Source organism: Phacochoerus africanus, chromosome 12 (assembly GCF_016906955.1).
Source record: "Phacochoerus africanus isolate WHEZ1 chromosome 12, ROS_Pafr_v1, whole genome shotgun sequence".
Taxonomy (NCBI): Eukaryota; Metazoa; Chordata; class Mammalia; order Artiodactyla; family Suidae; genus Phacochoerus; species Phacochoerus africanus.
In genome coordinates, this window is record NC_062555.1 from 53,513,144 (window position 1) to 53,531,520 (window position 18,377).

The 18,377-nt window shown below is 49.6% G+C and overlaps 1 protein-coding gene across 7 annotated transcripts in view; it reads left to right on the forward strand.

Annotated features, from left to right (window-relative positions):
- Positions 1-1,641: 1,641 nt before the first annotated feature.
- The window catches only part of BEND7 (BEN domain containing 7), an 86,907-nt gene continuing 70,171 nt past the window's right edge, over positions 1,642-18,377 (forward strand). For 4 of the 7 annotated variants that reach the window (XM_047755591.1, XM_047755589.1, XM_047755592.1 and 1 more), the window contains exons 1-2: positions 1,646-2,095; positions 4,345-4,428. In XM_047755591.1, coding sequence (XP_047611547.1) covers positions 2,035-2,095; positions 4,345-4,428 — 145 coding nt within the window. In that variant the 5' untranslated portion in view covers positions 1,646-2,034. Of the gene's footprint in view, positions 2,096-4,344; positions 4,429-18,377 lie in introns of all 7 variants that reach the window. The other 3 variants (XM_047755594.1, XM_047755593.1, XM_047755588.1) reach the window with 3 other exon arrangements.

Sequence of the window (18,377 nt, forward strand, 5' to 3'; positions counted from 1 at the left end):
TGGTTGACTAACCCTTGTTATCCCTTTAACTCTTTCTGCCACCTTTTAGAACTCACACACACACAAAAAATCTACACAAAATTTTGTTTGTCCTACACATGTTTTCTGGGCAAAGGCCCTGAGCTCTGCATAAAATCTCCGAGGAGACAGTGACCCAATAGGTTCAGAACCTCTTATTTAAGGGTTTGAACAGTCCTCTGTCTCATCTCCAAGCCAGGTATATATAAACAGCCCCCCCACTTGCTGCATATATACCACCTAACATAAGACCTCAGAAGGTGTACCAGGCTCTGCTTCCAGTATTTGGTGGGTTACCTTGTTCCTTAATTTGATTTCCTGGTGCAGGTACATTTATGCAGGTGGCCTCCCGCTTCCCCCTTCCTCCTAGTTGCCCCTCTTAAATAAGAGTGGATCCTGAGAAGCTGTCTCCCCCATTTGAATGAGACTCACGGTGGAACCTGTTACCACATTTATCAACATACCCTTTCCCCTTACTCTTCTGTACTCTTTTGAGGCCACCTGAATTTGTCACAGGGCTAGATGGGTCGTCCATCTCTTTTCTCTCTTTGTATTTGGTCTAGAGATGATCAGTTTGGCGGCAGTACTTTTAGGCTTGTCAGATCACCTTTCTGTACTGCCATTCCCAGGTGGTATAAAATTCTCTTCCATCCGCACAATGAAGTTGTTGTGAGGAAGCAATGGTGCGCTCTTCGCTCCCTAGAAAAGAATATTATATAAAACGAATACAAGCTTTGCGTTCCTGCCAATTATTCTGGAGTCCTTACACGAAATGGCAGAGCCCTCGGCACCTGCCTTGGCCATTTCTTCCCTCAGAGTCAGCAGAGCGATCCTGCACCCACTGACGTCGCACGGCTCACCCCTTCCGCCCTCCCAAGCCCCACATTCCAAGTTCTCTCCTTGACTCTAACTCCCGATCTTCTTGCAACCCTCCTGTACTGGGGTGGTAAAGAACTGAAGCTTACTCTTTTCCATACTCGGCTTCATCCGTAAATTCTAAAACCTCTCCTCCTTGCAGAGCGCAGATGGGTAAGTTTTTGGTTTGGTTCCCCACCCCCACCCCCAAACTTGCCTGAAACCAGGGAGTTTGGCCCTCCGACACCCTGAATCTCAAGGCGAGGAGTGAGCTGGCCACGAGGGTCTCAGACACCCAGGGCTATTGAGAACGAGATCGGCCCCGGGGAGCGGCGGGCAAGCTCCGGGCAGGGAGCCGAGCCCCCGACAGCAGCGCCCCGACTCGCCGACCCCCCGCGCCGGGCACGGCCCGCCGTCCCCGGAGGTTGGCAGGGCGGCCAGCCGGGCCGAGGGCGCTGCGCCGCGGCCTCCGGCTCCTCCTCGGGGCGCCGCGAGGCCAGGCCGGTGGGTGGCGGCGGCCCGGGCCCCCGGGGATGGCGGCGGCCGCGCTCTGCCAGCAGGTGGCCCCGGGGTCCCGGCGGCGCCGCCTCCTCGCAGCGCCCCTCCTCCCGCGGGGGCGGTCAGCGCCCCGACCCGGCTAGCACCCCGCCGCCGCCGCCGCCGCCGCCGCCCTCGGCCCGCCCGCCCGCCGGCCGCGTCCCCGGGGCCGCGCTCGCCGCCGCCACCGCCGCCGCCGCGTCCGGAGCTGCGCCCAGGCCGGCCCGCGGCGAGCGCCCAGGGCGCCGGCAGCCCCGGCCCGCCCTCCCCGCCCCCAACTCGCTCCCCAACGGAAAGTTCGGCTCCGGCGGCGTCTCGCCCAGCAGCCGGGGATGAGCCGGGCTCGGGGGGCGCGCTGAGCGGCGGCCAGGAGGGGGCAACTTCTCCCGGGAGAGCGCCTCCCACCCAGCCCCGCCGGCCGCAGCCCCCGGGCGGGCTCGAGTGGTTTTTCCCTCGCCTGTGCCTCCCCCCTGCGGATCCAAGAGACGGACCTTGGTCCCCGCGCTCCCGCTGCCGGGTGACAAGAGCCAGCGCCGCCGCCGCCGCCGCCTCGGCCGCCGCTCCCTCCCTCCGCCCGGCCGGCCGCCCCCGGCCGCAGCCCCTGCCCTGCCTGCCCGCGGCACCATGGAGTTCTCGGAGAGGAAGAGGAGCAGGAAATCGCAGAGCTTCAAACTGGTGAGCCGAGGTAAGCGGCGGGCCGGGCCGAGCCGGCCCGGGCGGGGGGCGTGCGGGCGGCGGAGGGAGGATCTGGCGCCGCGTAAACAGCCCCCGGCCCCTCGCCCCTCGCCGCGGCCGCGCGGTCAACTCCGGGGGTCCCCGCCCGAGGGGGCTGCGGCCGCACCCGCCAGGCGGCGGGGAAAGTTGTGCCGGGGAAGGGGGGGGGAAGGCAGGATATGATTCCGCGTAAACAAGTCGGAGGGCACATCAGGAAATTAGCAAACAATGACACTTGGGGAGCGAAGAGCCCTCTTTGGTATTCCACTCTTGTGGCTCGGCTGCGGGGTGGGGGGTGAACGCCTTGCCATTAGGCCGTTCGGACACCAATCCGGACCAATGGTTGTGGTGGTTTGGGGTTTGTTTGTTTTTTCCTCCCCCAGAGAGAACGACAAAAAAAAAAAGGTGATGGTGGCTCTTTTAAGATCGAGAAAGAAGCTCATTAGGTGTCCAAGCCCAAATGAGAATTGTTGACGTTCAGCATCTTTTCTGGATACATGATTTGGGCTGGAAAGGTTTTAGAATAGATCACTTATCAGTCAGATAAGTATCATTAAAAAAAAAAAAAAATCCAGCCGTTCCCTGACGATTTAACAGGTGTATACCACAATCTCTGGGCTTGGGGTTTGGTGTTGTTTTGTTTTTGTTTTTGTTTCCAGGGAAGGGGAAAGTTGAATAGTCCTGCCTCTGTTCTGTGACTGGTTAGAGTCTTTATTTTTCCTGATTTGACTTTTTAAAAACAAGGAGAACTTAAGGGCAGACGTAAAAATGGATCGTGTCACCTTAAATTAGAAGCAGGTAGCCTTTTCTCGGGGTAATGTCTCAAGTCTTAATATTGAGTTTGGGATGATCCTGTTTAAATATCCTCTTTGAATCAGCTTGAAGTCAAAAGCAAACCAGGGAACCTGTCCACTCTGTTCCTCTGTTGTTTTATCTAGCATTGGCATCAGAGTAGAGAGCAGGGCGATTGTTGTAACAACCTGGAGAAGTCACATGAAAGCTGATGAAAATTAGAGGGCAATTGCAATTTCCAGCTAAGCTGAGCTAACTATGATTTAGATTCAATAAATCCTGCTTCCGGTTAGTCTGAAAATGGTTTGATCATAGGCATCTTGAAGACCTACTTCTCTCTGTTTCCTCCGACTTAGTTTGGATACTGTTGAATGAAAAAGGCCTGACATAGTTTTATGTACTCAAAATATTTGGCTTTCCCCTTTATGTACATTTTTTTCCCCCCCAGAAGTGTTGATTACTCAGTCATTTGTACTTTAGAAGTTGATCCATATGTGACTGGCCTATTGGTCTATCTTATTCATTCTGGAGTGTTGGCTGCTTTCTTATTTATGACCTCAGGGAATCTACCACTTTATCAAAAGTGACAGTAGTTTTGTAGACCTTGTCCTGTGAGGTCTAAGGCCCAAAAAAGGAAATGGCTGTTAAGAAGGAACCTCTAGTTTCTCACCTAAGTAATCCTATTTTTTAGTAATAGACAGTTGCCAAAGCACAGCAGCCTCTGTAGAGAAGCTTGTAAAATACTATGTTTTAAAGTTTGACTGACATAGAAAGTTTGTCTTTTTCCTTAAAAAAAAAAAACAAACAACTTTGGGTCTGATTCTTCTCTCTGCTCTGCAGGTGCATTTTTAGAACATAAATAATTGCATGTTCAAGTGCAGTCAGCCAAATGCAAGACTCGCTTGTGTGAAAGATGGGAACCTTGCTTTCTTATCCAAATTATACTATATTTGAAATAACAAATCAGTATTTTTCATGTGTGCTTGCCCGTAAGCTGCTCAGAGGCTGGGACTTTTTCTGGGTAAACTGAAAGTACCAGGTAACTCTAAAGCATATATTCATCTACACATGAAGATGGGTTGTAGAGATAAATTTGGACGCTTCCCCTGACCTGTGATCGAGCAAAGTTTTTTCTTTTCCTGATAAACACACTTATCATTTGGAAGAAAAGAAGCCTACTGTGTAATTGGCATGTGTTTTCTAAAGTCAGAGTATTAATTTCAAGTTTGTGTACTTCTCCAGAGTAAGCAAAGTTTTAGGGGTTACCGGTGACCACGAATTCTGTGATTAACAGAGTTCTCAAAAATTCTATTTGTAAATCAAGGTATAGCTTATACCTGCCATATATAATGAGATTCTAGCTGTTCCTGCTTACTCCTATCTTGCAGGTCATTAGAATTCTAATTTTTGGTTGTTTTCTCACCCCAGATTATCACCACGAGGTATATAAGATCTCAGAATTCAGCAACGATGTTACTGGGGAGGCCAAAGAGACACAACCTATTTTTTTAGGTAGGTTCTTATGTCAATTAATTTCTCGGCAAAAGAGTGTGGCCGTTTGCAGTTAGGGGGAAGGAAAGAAGAAAAAAAAAAAAATTGTGCCAGAACGGGAAATGTCTGCCATTGCTTAATGTATGACATTCTTTTCAAGACCTTTTATTTTACAGATTGCCAATATATCCCTTATTAACATTGCTAAAAGTTGTAATTTCAGACATAAATGTTTATTAGTGTCTACACACAGTGCTAATTATCACTCACTCCCAGAGCCAGATGCTGACCGTGCAGTTTTGTGGCTCTGTGCTCACCCCATTTACATTGCATATTCGCTGGCATGCTTCACTGGCAATAGTTTGTGTAATTGGGGTATTACATCTTTGACATCTGGATAACAGAAATTCAATTTCCAGGAAGCCGCTATTTGTTTGGTTTTGCTTCTGCCTTGGGTGGGATAGAGGATTAATATGCTGTCTTATTATAATGTCCCTTCACCTCTGTGGCCTGGTTGCTAATCCTGCCATGACAAAATTAAATTAACTCACCAGCCAAAAAAGCGGAAGGAAAATAAAAAGTGTGATGGTCTGCCTAACCACCTCTTGGTAGGACTCGTTATCACCAAGCCACTCTTCGTTTTCCCAGCTTTGTGCTCATGTCCCACCCACCTTCATGGTCGGAGAAAGGAGCCAGGCTTCGCTCTTAGCACCCTTGTTCCCAGCCCACCGCAGGACCAAGGAGAGCAAAGCAGGCTCTCCAAGACCATCCGACGGATGTAGCTGCGGGATAGGTGGATGAGTCAGTCCCCCCAAATGATGCCACTCTTTCCAGGTGTGTTTTTTGGTACAAATATTGTACCGGAGGGACCCTGCCTGTACAGTTTGTTGCCTGCGGACCATGGGCCAAAAATCCAAGGTTTTATGCTTTGGCTGCTAAGAACCCGGTACCGGTAAGGTCAGAATGGAGGGGCGAGTCGGCGTGCTTGGCTTCCACCTTGCCCATCCCCCATACCCCCTCAAGCCCTGGTGGGAGCGGGAGAGCTGGAGGCAGAAAGTGGGACTCCACCTGGCGAGAGCCACTGAAAGCGAGGGCCAGGATGCCCACATTTTGGAGAGAGCTGCTAGGTCTTACGGAAGCAGCATGGGTGTCAGTCCCGGTGTACCGCCAAGTACGGTCACGAAGCCAGACAGCAGGATGTCCCCTCTCTTCTGCTTTGAGGAAGAGAAAGCTTAGGTTGGCAAAGGACCGAGAAGTCGCACATGCACAGAACAGAGGGAAAAGGGGAGAGGTAATGACATTTCATCCACAAGAGCGCCTTGTGGGCGTGTGGTTTCTCCACCCAGGCAGAGCGTGACTGAGGCCAGCACTGCTGTCGGTGCCTGTCTGCTGTTAAGAGGTCTCACCCCCGAAAGGTTCATAGCCAAGGGGAATGCTGTGACCCAGCAGGAGAATATCCCTGGGCTGCACCCTGTTCATCTCCTTCAACTTAGTGAGAGTCCCTTATTTTCAGTTCCCTAAACTAGATCGGTTAGACTTCTCTGCCAAAGCGCCGCTCGATTTAACCATTTGAAGTAAGAACCTGCCTGCTAGGAGCACATGTACATTTATCCTGAAAATAACACATCACGTCCTTGGTTTAGCTCGTCTCCAACACAGCAGGCTCTCCCCGTTTCTGCCTTGTGCTTGGAAAATGGTGGGGACACTGAGCGGTGAGTGGATTTGGGGTCCGAGAGCAAAGGAAGATACCAGGGTTCGGGATTCAGTACAAGGCAAACTCTCGAAGGGGCAGGCCTGGCTGCTTTGGTTTTTCCTAGCTGGATAAGAGAAGGCCAGTGAAGGGGCAGGCTTGGGATAAGTTTCTGAGTTGTTGGTCAAGGAGGCCTTAGGCATTAAGAGACTTAACAGCATCGTCGTGCGCCGGGGTGACGTCTCAGGCTTTTGCTCATTCTGGGGAAAGTGTGATATGGTTCCCCAAGAACATTTCTATTTTGTGATCTCCAGGTCAATTTGGAAAAAAAAAAAAAAAAAAAAGCAGAAGAGCAAATGACGCAAACCTGATGTCTGGAATAATTGAGAATCGTTACTGATAGCAAATAAATTTCAGAATTCTGTCATTGACTGTGTTATAAAATAGACATTTTTTTCTTTATAGTTATTATTCTGGAATGTAAATCACATTTGTCTTGTTAATGGCTAGCGTTTATCCGTAATGTTACTCCTTAGGGTGTAGGAGTCTGCGTGAGCTCTCTGATACCCACAGGAGTTTGTTAGCAAGAGAGCAGAACGGTTTCACCTCAAACATGGCCCTCGGGATGTTGTGTGGAATTTTCTGTGTGCAAACGTTCGCGTCGCCTTTGATTCCCTCTGCACCTATAAGATTACTACGGTTCATGTCTCAGGGAGAGAGAACGCTCCAGAATTTGGCAGCGGTTCCCACCCCAAATCGATTTCTCTGGGGTATTTGACCAGCGCGGCACCGCCAGCGAGGTTGGGGCGCTCCGTGGTCTGAATGGCATGGCTGAGCGCTCTGGGCTCCAGGCTTTCCTCCTACGTTTTGAACCTGATAACAGGGTCAGGGGAGGTTCCTTTACCCTATGGACATTGGCTTTGTCAAGCTGGCCATGACAGGCCACTGTAAAGATTTGAGCACTATTTTGGAGTAAAACAACTTAATTCATTTTGATCAATTTCAACAGGTGTTTTTTGAGACAAGACAACGAACTCAGCACTTTTCTGGAATGGGTGTGGGGTCAGGGGAAACCAAAGAGATGGATAGGACAGGGACCCTGCTTAGGATTAAACCCAGTGGGGGTGACAGGCCAAATTCAGGGCACAGTTAAGGAGCAAACTCCATCGCTCGTGACAGTTGCCGCCATCTGAGCACGACTGTGCGCCCAGCACTGGGCTGAGTCCTTTACGTGAACGATCTCCTTTGCTCCTCAGAGTAAATCCGGGAGGGTCATTACAGGCCATGTTTTGTGGGTGAGACCTGGAGGTGTTGGGTCAGCAGCAGCAGGTCTCTCCAGTGACAGGTGCCTGCAGTGAATGCCCACTGGCACAGCATGTGCGCGATGAGTCACACCCGTGAACCTTTAGGGTGGTGAGCCTCTAGGGGCAGGCTGGAAGGGAAGGGTCACATTGAGGGTGGGTGGAAAACTCTGGAAAGGTGAGACCTGGCACCAGGGAAGGATGTGGACAGGCAGAGGGAATTGGGAGGAGATTCAGGCGGGAGGGGCTGTGTGGGCCTCAGCAGAGGGCCAAGCGTTCCTATAATCAGACTCTAAGTGAGGGTTGCACTTTGTAGTTTAGAAAGCACCTGGGCACCTGGCATCCCGGGGTTTTCACAGAGAACCTGTGGGGTGGTCATGGCGGTGTCTTTCTTCCCATCACTCGGAGGAAACTGAAGCTCAGAACTCGGTGACTTGCTCATAAGTATCAGAGCCTGGAGTTAACCCAGGTCTCCTGTCCAAAGATCCTTTCCCACTGCCTGGTTGAGCTGGGCAAATCCAAGGATTGTCATCAGAGAAACCTCACCTGGCAACAAGATGCTTTTAGGAAGTTTTTTTCGGTTTTTTTGTTTGTTTGTTTTGCTTTTTAGGGCCGCACCTGCGGCACATCGAAGTTCCCAGGCTAGGGGTCAAATCAGAGCTGCGGCTGCCGGCCTACACCACAGCCACAGCCACACAGGATCCGAGCTGCGTCTGTGATCTACGCCACAGCTCACAGCAATGCCGGATCCTTAACCTACTGAGTGAGGCCAGGGATCGAACCCCCATCCTCATGGATCATAGTTGGGTTCGTTAACCGCTGAGCCATGGAGGGAACTCCTTAGGAAGTATTGTGATGAGACAGTTTATTATTCCTAACAATAAATACATACGATCTCTTTTTATACATTGGATATCATTCTAGATTAATTATTATAGTAGATAAGTTTGAAACATATCTATTTTTTAGGTGTTTGGTCTCATTCACTTATTCATTCAACAGATCTTTATTGTATCCCAGTTACATGCCAGGCCCTGTTCTGGTGGTTCTTTTTAGTATTCAGTCCTGTTATACAACTTTCAGAAGATGCTCCACAGGGTACGGTACCCAAGCCAAGTGAGCCGGGTTGAGATCTCTGACATTTTGAATTTTCCCTCTCTTCTTTTTTTTGACCACACTAGCAGCATGTGGATTTAATCCAGGCCAGGGATCAAGTCTGAGCCGCAGCTGCGATTTATGTCAGAGCTGCAGCAACGCCGGATCCTTAACCTATGGCACCGACCCAGGGATCGAACCTGCACCACCACAGAGACAACCCCAGATTCTTAACCCACTGTGCCACAGCGGGAACTCCTTAATCTCTTTTCAGTGGGTTTTGTGATGACAGCTGCCCACACCAGGCTCCCCAGAACCTTGAAGATTCTCTTGGGGTTAGGAATGCTGCCAACAGGAGTAGGGGTCATTCACTGAGTGTACTGGGTTCCATGAATCATGCTGAGAACTTGGTATGTTATCCTGTTATTGTCCCAAGAAAGGTATTATCATTAGTCCCACTTTATAGGTGTGGAATTGGAGGAGTTCAGAGTACCTCAGTGCCAAACCCAGGATACAAACCAGGGTCGGTCTGTCCCCAAAACCATGAAAACCCTTTAACCACATAAAAGACTCACTCAACTGAACTCCCAGGTGCGGCCCCCATAGGCACAGGGGTGGAAGGGGAGTGGGGCTGCCGGGAGCAGTAGAGGGGCCCCAGAGCCCCTTGTGCCATGCCCATCCTCCTGCATGGGCCTCGGCAGAACTTTCAGGGTGCCCTCCTCACAGTGTAAAAGCCCCTGGTCCAGAAGGTGTCTGAGCACATTCCCACAGCACTAGACATATACCTGGATCTGTCAAAGGTCCGGAAATGCCTTCAAAGACAAGTGCAAGCAAAGTCAGACTTGAGAGAGCCTCTTGTGGAGACTTAGGCGCTGATGGCTTCTTTGAACCTAAGTGCACATAAGTACCTGTGCTTCTGCAGCTGTGGAGGCAGACATAGCCATCCTTAGAGGTGCCTGACTTTATGACCTAAAATTTGGGAGCTTTTGCTGTTAGGCCTGTCTCATACTTTCATTAATCAGTGGGTGAATATCGCCATTACACCAGGAGGTAGATGTTATGTCCTTTATACAAACGGGAAGCTGAGCTCAGAGATGACAGTGACTTGCCCAAGGTCACACAGGAATTAGCAGCTGACCCTGCTTTAAAATCAGGTCCTTTCATGGAGGACAGACTTGTGGTTGCCAAGGGGGAGGGAGGAGGGAGTGGAAGGGACTGGGAGTTTGAGGATAGTAGATGCAAACTATTACATTTAGAATGGGGAGTTCCTGTTGTGGCTCAGCAGGTTAAGAATCCAATTAGTATGCTTGAGGATGCAGGTTCGATCCCCGGCCTCACTCAGTGGGTTAAGGATCCGGCATTGCCATGAGCTGTGGTGTAGGTTGCAGACTTGGCTTGGATCCCGAGTTGCTGCGGCTGTGGCATAGGCCGGCACCTGTAGCTCTTATTTGACCCCTAGCCTGGGAAACTCCATATGCTGCAGATGCAGCCCTGAAAGGAAATACAAAAAAAAAAAAAAAAAATTAGAATGGATAAACGGTGAGGTCCTACTGTACAGCACAGGGAGCTAGATTCAGTCTCTTGGGATAGACCGTGATGGAAGACAGTGTGAGAAAGGGAAAGTGTGTATATGTGTGACTGGGTCATTTTGTGGTACAGCAGAAATTGTCACAACATTGTAAATCAACTATAGTTTTTTTTTTAAGTTAAATAAATAAATAAAATTGGGTCCTTTGACACCTGGCCCTGTCCTCTCTTCATTATGTCGAGCTGCCTCGTCCTCCCCTTCTGAGCACGGGGCCAAGCCTAGTATACCTCGTCATCCTCTCCCTGCTCAGAAGCTTGACTGCCTTCTCCTGGGTCCTAGGATCAAGTTGAAACCCCTTAACTGAGTCTTGAGTACCCACAGTCTGCTCCCAGTGTCCGTGTCCATCTTCGATTGTGAGGCAGCAAACCTCCCTTGAACTCACCTGCCTCTCCCAGCAACGCTGGCCTTCCAGGTGAGCAAGGGACCCCCCCCACCATGGGTAGAAGGAGATGGGGGCGCCAAGAGCCACGGCCTGGGGAAGGCCAGGACCCACGTGGGAAGAAAGGAGCTAAGGTTTAACGTCTGCCAAGATCGGAAAACCTCGCCTTGGATCTCAGGTTAACAGCTGGGCACACCTCAGCCAAGACTCTTGAGGGGTTTATCTTCCATAATGAAACACGGACGTTGGTCCTCGCCCCCTCGTCCGCATGGAGGACGTCCAATACGGTGAGATGGTTTTTCAAAGTAGAAAGCGCTGTCTTATTTGTACCCCCTTCTCCCTTCTGCGGCACCTACCACGGACTGCCTAGTAGTGCCTCACTGATTCTGCACCTGCTTTGGCTGTGCTCCAGCTCACCTTGCACAGTGCCCACGTGGCATTGTGATGGTTTCTTCGCAGCACCTCTCCTCATGAAAACTGGAGGATCACAGAGCAAGTGGGACCTGGGTTCATTTTTGAACCTTGAGACCACTTAGCCCGGCATTTTGTTCACAGTAGGTACCCATGTTTTCAGTACTCAGATCTGCGTTATCTAACGGCGGTGACTGTTGTGGACACAGGATATTCTGCAGGACTCTGAATATTTGCTCTGAAGTATACCACCGTCTTTGAGATTTTAGAGACAGTGAGCCAATCAAAAATATGCCTCATTTAACTGACGAAGGTTTTGTATTGTACTGAACAAACATAGAAATTGGGGATTTCTGGAGTTCCCGTCATGGCTCAGTGGTTAATGAATCCGACTAGGAACCACGAGGTTGTGGGTTTGATCCCTGGCCTTGCTCAGTGGGTTAAGGAGCCGGCGTTGCCGTGAGCTGTGGTATAAGTCGCAGACGCGGCTCAGATCCCGCGTGGCTGTGGCTGTGGTGTAGGCTGGTGGCTACAGCTCCAACTGGACGCCCAGCCTGGGAACCTCCATGTGCCGAGGGAGCGGTGCTAGAAATGGCAAAAAGACAAAAACGGGGGTGGGGGCGGGTGGGATTTCTCATGTTGGTGGGTGAGAGGCAACTTGAAATCTATTTTTTTTTTTTTTTTGGCAAATCTAGAAAAGACCAAAAATGAGAGGATCTCTCATATGAAAGCAGCAACATGTTGAAAACCAAAATTGAAAAATAACATCTGTCCTGCTGGCTCCATACCCCACTGTAATCTTGGCACAACTTTATAAAGGGCTGAAGATCGTCCTGCCCTGTGTGCAAGCCCATGTTTAGAACCGGCTGTCTCGTTCCCAGGCTCCACGTGCAGCAAGTTTTTCTACCTGGATTTGAGAAAATCTGTGCATTAGACGGCTCCCCTCCACCCCACCTCCAACCGCACACGCCTCTTTCTGTCTCTCACAGAAGGTCAATGTGGTTCAGCAGCTGCCCTATAAGTGAAACACGTGATAGATAGGTTGTGAGCGCTGGCTTTTCCCGCACTGATCATGACGGAATCACTGAAACCAAGAGATCACCAAGAGGGACCGAATCTAAGATGTTTTAACAGTTTAGCCTCCCTGGTTCCCATGGGAATATGGATTTTTTCCTTTTGGAGGAAAGAGAGCAGGGCCATCCATCCGTAAGGTGAAAGAAAGGCCCGGGAACAGTGTGTTTCGCATCTCAAGGTTAAAAATAGATCTGGGACGTTTACACAGCAGGTCTGTTATTCTTAAAAGTAACAGATTATTGGAGAGAACACTACCTGGGAGGGAATGTTAGGATGCCGGGGCCTCTGGTGATGGATGCAGGAGGGCCTTGGAGAACTGCCCTCCCCCCACCCTGCCCCCACCGGCCTGAACCTCTTGTCCTCTGTGGCTCTCAGGTCAGGACTCAGGTGACGGGTGACCCTGCCGGAACTGCCACCTGCCTACCTCAAGCCTCTTCCTGATGCCGCCCTTCCCGCCTCACCTCCACCTCTTCAGCTGCATGGACCCTGCAGCCCCCCACCTGCACTGAGCTGCCTCCTCTTTGCTTGGCTCACTCTTCTCCCTAAAGACCCCACATTATCGTAACTTCCTCCAGGCAGTCTTCTCTGATTCCTCCTCCCTTCTCCTTCCACAGCATCCGTCCCAAGGCAAAGGCACTCCCGGTTTACCTCTGTCTCTCTCCCCTGGGGTTGGAAACTCCCTCACAGTCATCTCTCTGTCCCCACTGCCCGGTGCCATGCTGGCCACATCACAAACATCCAAGGATGCTCAGTGAAGGAGAGAGGTGCTCAGTTTCAAGTTAAAAGTAAAATAGTGAGATCAGGCACTTTGAAGCTTTATCGTTCACATCTTTTACCTCCAGGCTTTAGTCCTGGCTCCTCAAGGCAAACACATCCTTCTTAGTAGCAACTTGGACCTCGCATATCAGGAGTAAAATACCGAGTTCCCGTGTGGTGCAGTGGCTTAAGGACCCAGTGTTGTCACTGCAGTGGCTTGGGTCAGTGTTGTGGCATGGGTTTAATTCCTGGCCCAGGGACTTGCACATGCCGAGGGCACAGCCCAAAAAAAGGTAAAATATGGCAGCAGTGAGCGTGGAACACATTTTTCATTACGCATATTTTTTCCTTCTTATAAGGCTAAGGGCAGGCCCCCATTTTAAGGTTCCCATCCTTGGGAACAGGATGCCCTTGTGTGTGTCCCAGCCCCCGCCCCCAGAGCTCGCACCTTACGCCCTGCAGTGTGGAGGCTCCCCTGGAAGATTGCAGTACCGTGGCCTTAGCATCTATCCTGCTGGCCTCTGCCTAGAATTCTCTCTCCTGACCCCACCTTGCCTGTAAGATCCTCTCTTGACCCCTCGAGTTTCCGCTGGAATAACTACAGGGCGACTTTGAGGTTCCCGAGTACCCAGAGCACAATGCTTGGCACCAAGTAGACCCCCACGGCTCATTTCAAATAAATGAATGAGCACCATATTAAGACATGTTAAAATGTAATTTGCTGCCAGTTATCGGCTGATCCAAGTGGGATGGTTTATTGAGCCGAGATGATGTTCTTGGGCAGGACTGTCTGAGTTGAAGGAGGTCTGGATCCCACCCTCTGACCAGCTGGCAGCGTAAATATACATAAAGGCCCAGAGTGTCCCACCCAGTCTTTGTGACCATCAGGAACGTTCCCACCACATGAGAGCTAGCTCGTCGTCCTTAGCAGGTGAGGGCTGTGGGGGTCCTTTAGCTTCGAGCAGAGAAAAGCCATTGTATTGCCATAGACTGGATGCCCTTCCCTCGCCCGCTCGCTCTCAGATGCCCGTACGAAGGGGGACCAATGACAGAGGCTATGATGGACCCATTCAGCTGCATCACTATCCCAAGAAGCGAGAGACCAGAGGGGAACATTCCATTCACAGTCAGGTCGCTCTGCCTCCTTTCCGCACAGAGGACAGCTTACTCCATACACATTTGATCATATATTTGAAAACCATTAAGAAGTGTGGACACTGTCTTTCAAGATTCCAGACAATCAGTATCCTTGTAAATCAGAATCCGTAAAATTGTTTTCTTAGTATTGCATATTTTTTCAAGCCCATCCAAATCTACCGTGTTATTTGAATTCCAAGGGTTTTACAACGTTGTTTTTTTTTTTTTTTTAACTTGGAAATCAAATTTTATATCTGAAAGGTTAATGGAGAAAACTAATTACACTATCTGGTAACCAAATGCGTGATGAGACATTTGTCTCTGTAATTAACAGCAAGGAACTTTTATAGTTTCATAAAATTGAATGCGACATAGAGTATGCTGCGAGCATTTGTTTGGATGAGGTGTCCAAAACAGAGATGTTTATGGACGATATAAAGTTGAACCGAAATGCAATGCAGGTGTCTGCTGCGCATCTCGCAGAATTTCTCATTGTTGAAATGGAAGCCAGAAGATTAATAACTTGACTTTGTCATGATAAAATAAGTAATGTGTTCTTGGAACAGTGGTACGGCACATAAGTTACTCAGTAATTCCAAGAATTTATTCTGTTCCAGGAATAATATCCTGAACAATTTATTTTTACAGAAAAAGTTGGTGCAACATAATAGCCTGCGAAGTTGCTGGTACGGCTAATGGAATTATATCTCAAATGTGACTTTACACGTACGTGTAAAATGTAAAGAACCCCACAAAAATGCAAGGTTAAGGCACCTGAAAATAAGAAGCCAGGAGATGGAAAAGTAAAGGTGCCTCTGTGAACATTAACTCATTCTCCTTGCACATATATAATTTTTTCAATTACTAGCAAGACTTTAATGGGTGCCTTAATAAGCATCGTGTGAAATACAGCTGAGAAGCAGGTGCCGGGAGAAGGTTAGCTCCGGAACGCCTCTATGCGTTCGCGCCCCACTGTTTAACTGCGCCGGGTGGGGAGGGCAGCAGGGACTGTGCGTGCTCACTGGTCCACCTTCCTCTGGTTGCCTTTGGTCCTTTGGGGCAACTTGGTCTGATCCCTTGTGAAACGGGGGAAAGGACTCCTAGTCTGGCGTCTTTGATGAACCAGGAAAACTCTGAGGATATATTCCTTTAGAAAAGCTTTCCTAAGGCACACTTGAATATAGGCACCAATTAGCCTCTGCTTGCCAACCCCACACACTCCTCGGAAATGAGAATTTCTGTCACCATGTCACAGATCTTGGCTGACACCTTGTACATCAGTAGTGCTTTTGGGTTTTTTTTGTTGTTGTTGTTGTTTTTTCTTTTTCCAGCTTCCCTCAATGGTAGTTTCCCAGCTTATTTGATACTAGGATTAACCCATTCTTGTATCCATCTAGTGGGTCTCTGTTGAGTAGCCACTGGTGCCAGGCTAGGCAACTTGACAGCCCACTGGGTTGTGATGGAGGGAGTTAAGGATCCTAAGAACTCAGGCCTTACCTGGGGGATTAAGGGGTTGGACCCTTGAGAAGAAAATGGGGTGGAGGGGGGAGGCGGCGCATGCGTCCAGTAGTCACTAATGAGATTTGGATCTAATTGTCCTAAAGTGAGGCCTGGGCTCTGGTATTTTGTAAAAGGTGTCCAGGTGACTGTCACGTATAGTCAGAGCCACCACTGAGAACGAGGGGAGACACAGGAGCCAAGGCTGGGGGACAGGGCCTGGACCGCCCCCAGCATCGCACCAAGCAAGGAGGCGGGTCACATGATGGGGTTTACATTTCTGAAAGGTCACGCTGGCTTGGGGAGGGGACTGGGAAGGGGGAGGAGCTGCACTGTGGGCTTTTGGCCTTAGCCCCATCAAGTGATAATGGGAGGGGGAGTTGGAGAGCAGTGGAAGGATTCAAGAGAACCCAGAAGTTATCATCAGGAGGACTTGGTGATTGATTGGCTGTGAGAGGGAGGGGAAAGGAGAGGAGGCCCAGGTTTCTGGCTTGGATAGCTGGATTGGTGCTATTTATTAAGGCTCGGGAAGAGTCATCATAAGATACACTTTTGGACATGATTTTCAGGTTGCTTTTGGAATGTCCAAGTGGGGCCATCCAGTGGGCATTTGGAGGTGTGGGTCTGGAGCCCCCAAGTGGGACCAGGGCCAGGGTCCTTCCATACAGATGGTCGCTGGAGCCAGAGAGAGGCTGGGGGATCCAGGAAGTGTGCAGAAAGGAAGAGACGCCTGCCTGGGCCAGGGTCCCAGGAAACTTGTGTGTTTGAGGCAGTGGCTTAGACCTGGAAGTGGATCTTGAAGTCATTTTAGCAGATGGTAACCAATATCAACTACAACAACAACAACAATAACAGTAATAATAAGAGAAGCAGGGGTTCTCGTTGTGGATCAGCAGGTCCAGAACCTGACATAGTATCCATGAGGATGTAGGTTTGATCCTTTGCCTCGCTCAGTGGGTTAAGGACCTGGGGTTGGCGCAAGCTGTGGCGTAGGTCACAGATGCGGCTCATATCTGGCTTGCTGTGGCTGTGGCATAGTTGGATTCGACCCCTGGCCTGGCACCTTCCGTATGCTGCAGGTATGGCTGTAAAAAGAAGAAATAATAAGAGAAGTAGGATAGAATAGAAAGCATCAGACTGTCTTGCAGGCAGGAAGGATAAATTCATGAAACTCTGGTTTTCTTTCTGTGAACCACAGTCAAAGAAATTTGGCAGCTGCTGATGTAGGCCTTGGTTGTCTCAGCCCCAGAGATTCCCCTTGGCCTCCCGCGGGGAAGGCTGCCGCTGCCCGCCTCCAGGTGCCTCTGGGCCCAGAGTTAGCAGAGTTCCTAGAGATCCTCGGAAGGAAAGGTGCTGTGAGTGTGATCTATTTTTCCTCATCCTTATTTACGATGAACTGCACAACAGCACGTGTATTTGAGTTGGAATACTTTTAGCATTAAAAAAATTTAAGGAGTTCCCGTGATGGCTCAGTGATTAATGAACCCAACCAGCATCCATGAGGACGAGGGTTTGATCCCTGGCCTCGCTCAGTGGGTTAAGGACACAGCGTTGCCATGAGCTGTGGTGTAGGTTGCAGATGCAGCTCGGATCCCGCGTTGCTGTGGCTGTGGTGTTGGCCAGTGGCTACAGATCCAATCGGACCCCTAGCCTGGGAACCTACATATGCCATGGGTGCAGCTCTAGAAAGACAAAAAGACAAAAAAATTTAAATACTGCCAGTCCTTAATCTTTTTCATCCTAACTGACCCACAGTATAGATACGTAAACTGATATCTCTGTGGTGGGATGTGCTCTTTGTAATGCATTCTTTTAGAGTGTTCTCTACAGTGGAGCAGGAGATCAACATTTCGGGTTACATTGAAAAGGATTGTCTCTTTCCAGACAGTAAATTATGGACATTTTATCTCTTACTGAATGAAGGCAATTGGTTCTGCCACTGCAGGAATATGGAAGCAGCCCTTGATCTCCCATTTTGTTATATTTTTCCTGTGTGTATCATCAGCCTTCAAAGACTTGCTCTGTGTCCCACGGAATTATGAACACAAATTCTTTTTTTTTTTTTTGCTATTTCTTGGGCCGCTCCCTCGGCATATGGAGGTTCCCAGGCTAGGGTCCAATCAGAGCTATAGCCACCGGCCTACGCCAGAGCCACAGCAACGCGGGATCCGAGCCGCGTCTGCAACCTACACCACAGCTCACGGCAACGCCGGATCCTTAACCCACTGAGCAAGGGCAGGGACCGAACCCGCAACCTCATGGTTCCTAGTCGGATTCGTGAACCACTGCGCCACGACGGGAACTCCCTGAACACAAATTCTTATTCTACTTTTTCCAAGTTTTAATATTTGGCTTTTATGGGACTAACAGAATTCACATGAACCATGTCTTGAATTTAAAGGACATGTTTGAGCCTTTTTCTTCTTAACTTGAAACAGCACCACCAAGCTGGACTCTGTAAAGATTGTTTCGTCCAGAGGTGTCATTGTCTTCATCATGTCTGTCAGCATAAGTAGATGGTTAAGGTGCTAACTAGTCCAAAGAGCGCCCAGCGCAGGTCACAACAGCTTCCTGGATGCCAGCAGCACAGGTGTGCTGTGAATGGAGCCCTTCCTGCTATTCAGCTGCTCAGTTCCCCGAGGTTTCAGCAGAGCAGTGGAGCTCACAGGCCTTGGACCATGGTAGATCTCTGATCTCTAAAGTCAGTCTGTTTTCTCCTGGGTAAGAGGTCATCATCAAGAGCCGACCCTTTCAGCTTGTGACCAGGATGAAGTGTAGGCAGCATGCAGGCCAGAGGGCCTGGTCCACAGTGAGTGCTCTGTAAACAGTGACTGACACGTCCCCCCTAAGTACTTCCAGATTCCTTTAAAAAGTACACGGCTTTTCGAAAAAAGAACAAAATAGTGCCATTTGCAGCAACATGGATGGACTTGGAGATGATCATACTAAGTGAAGTACGTCGGATAGAGAAAGACAAATACATATCACGTAAATGTGGAATCTTTAAGAAGTTATACAAATGAACTTATTTACAAAACAGAA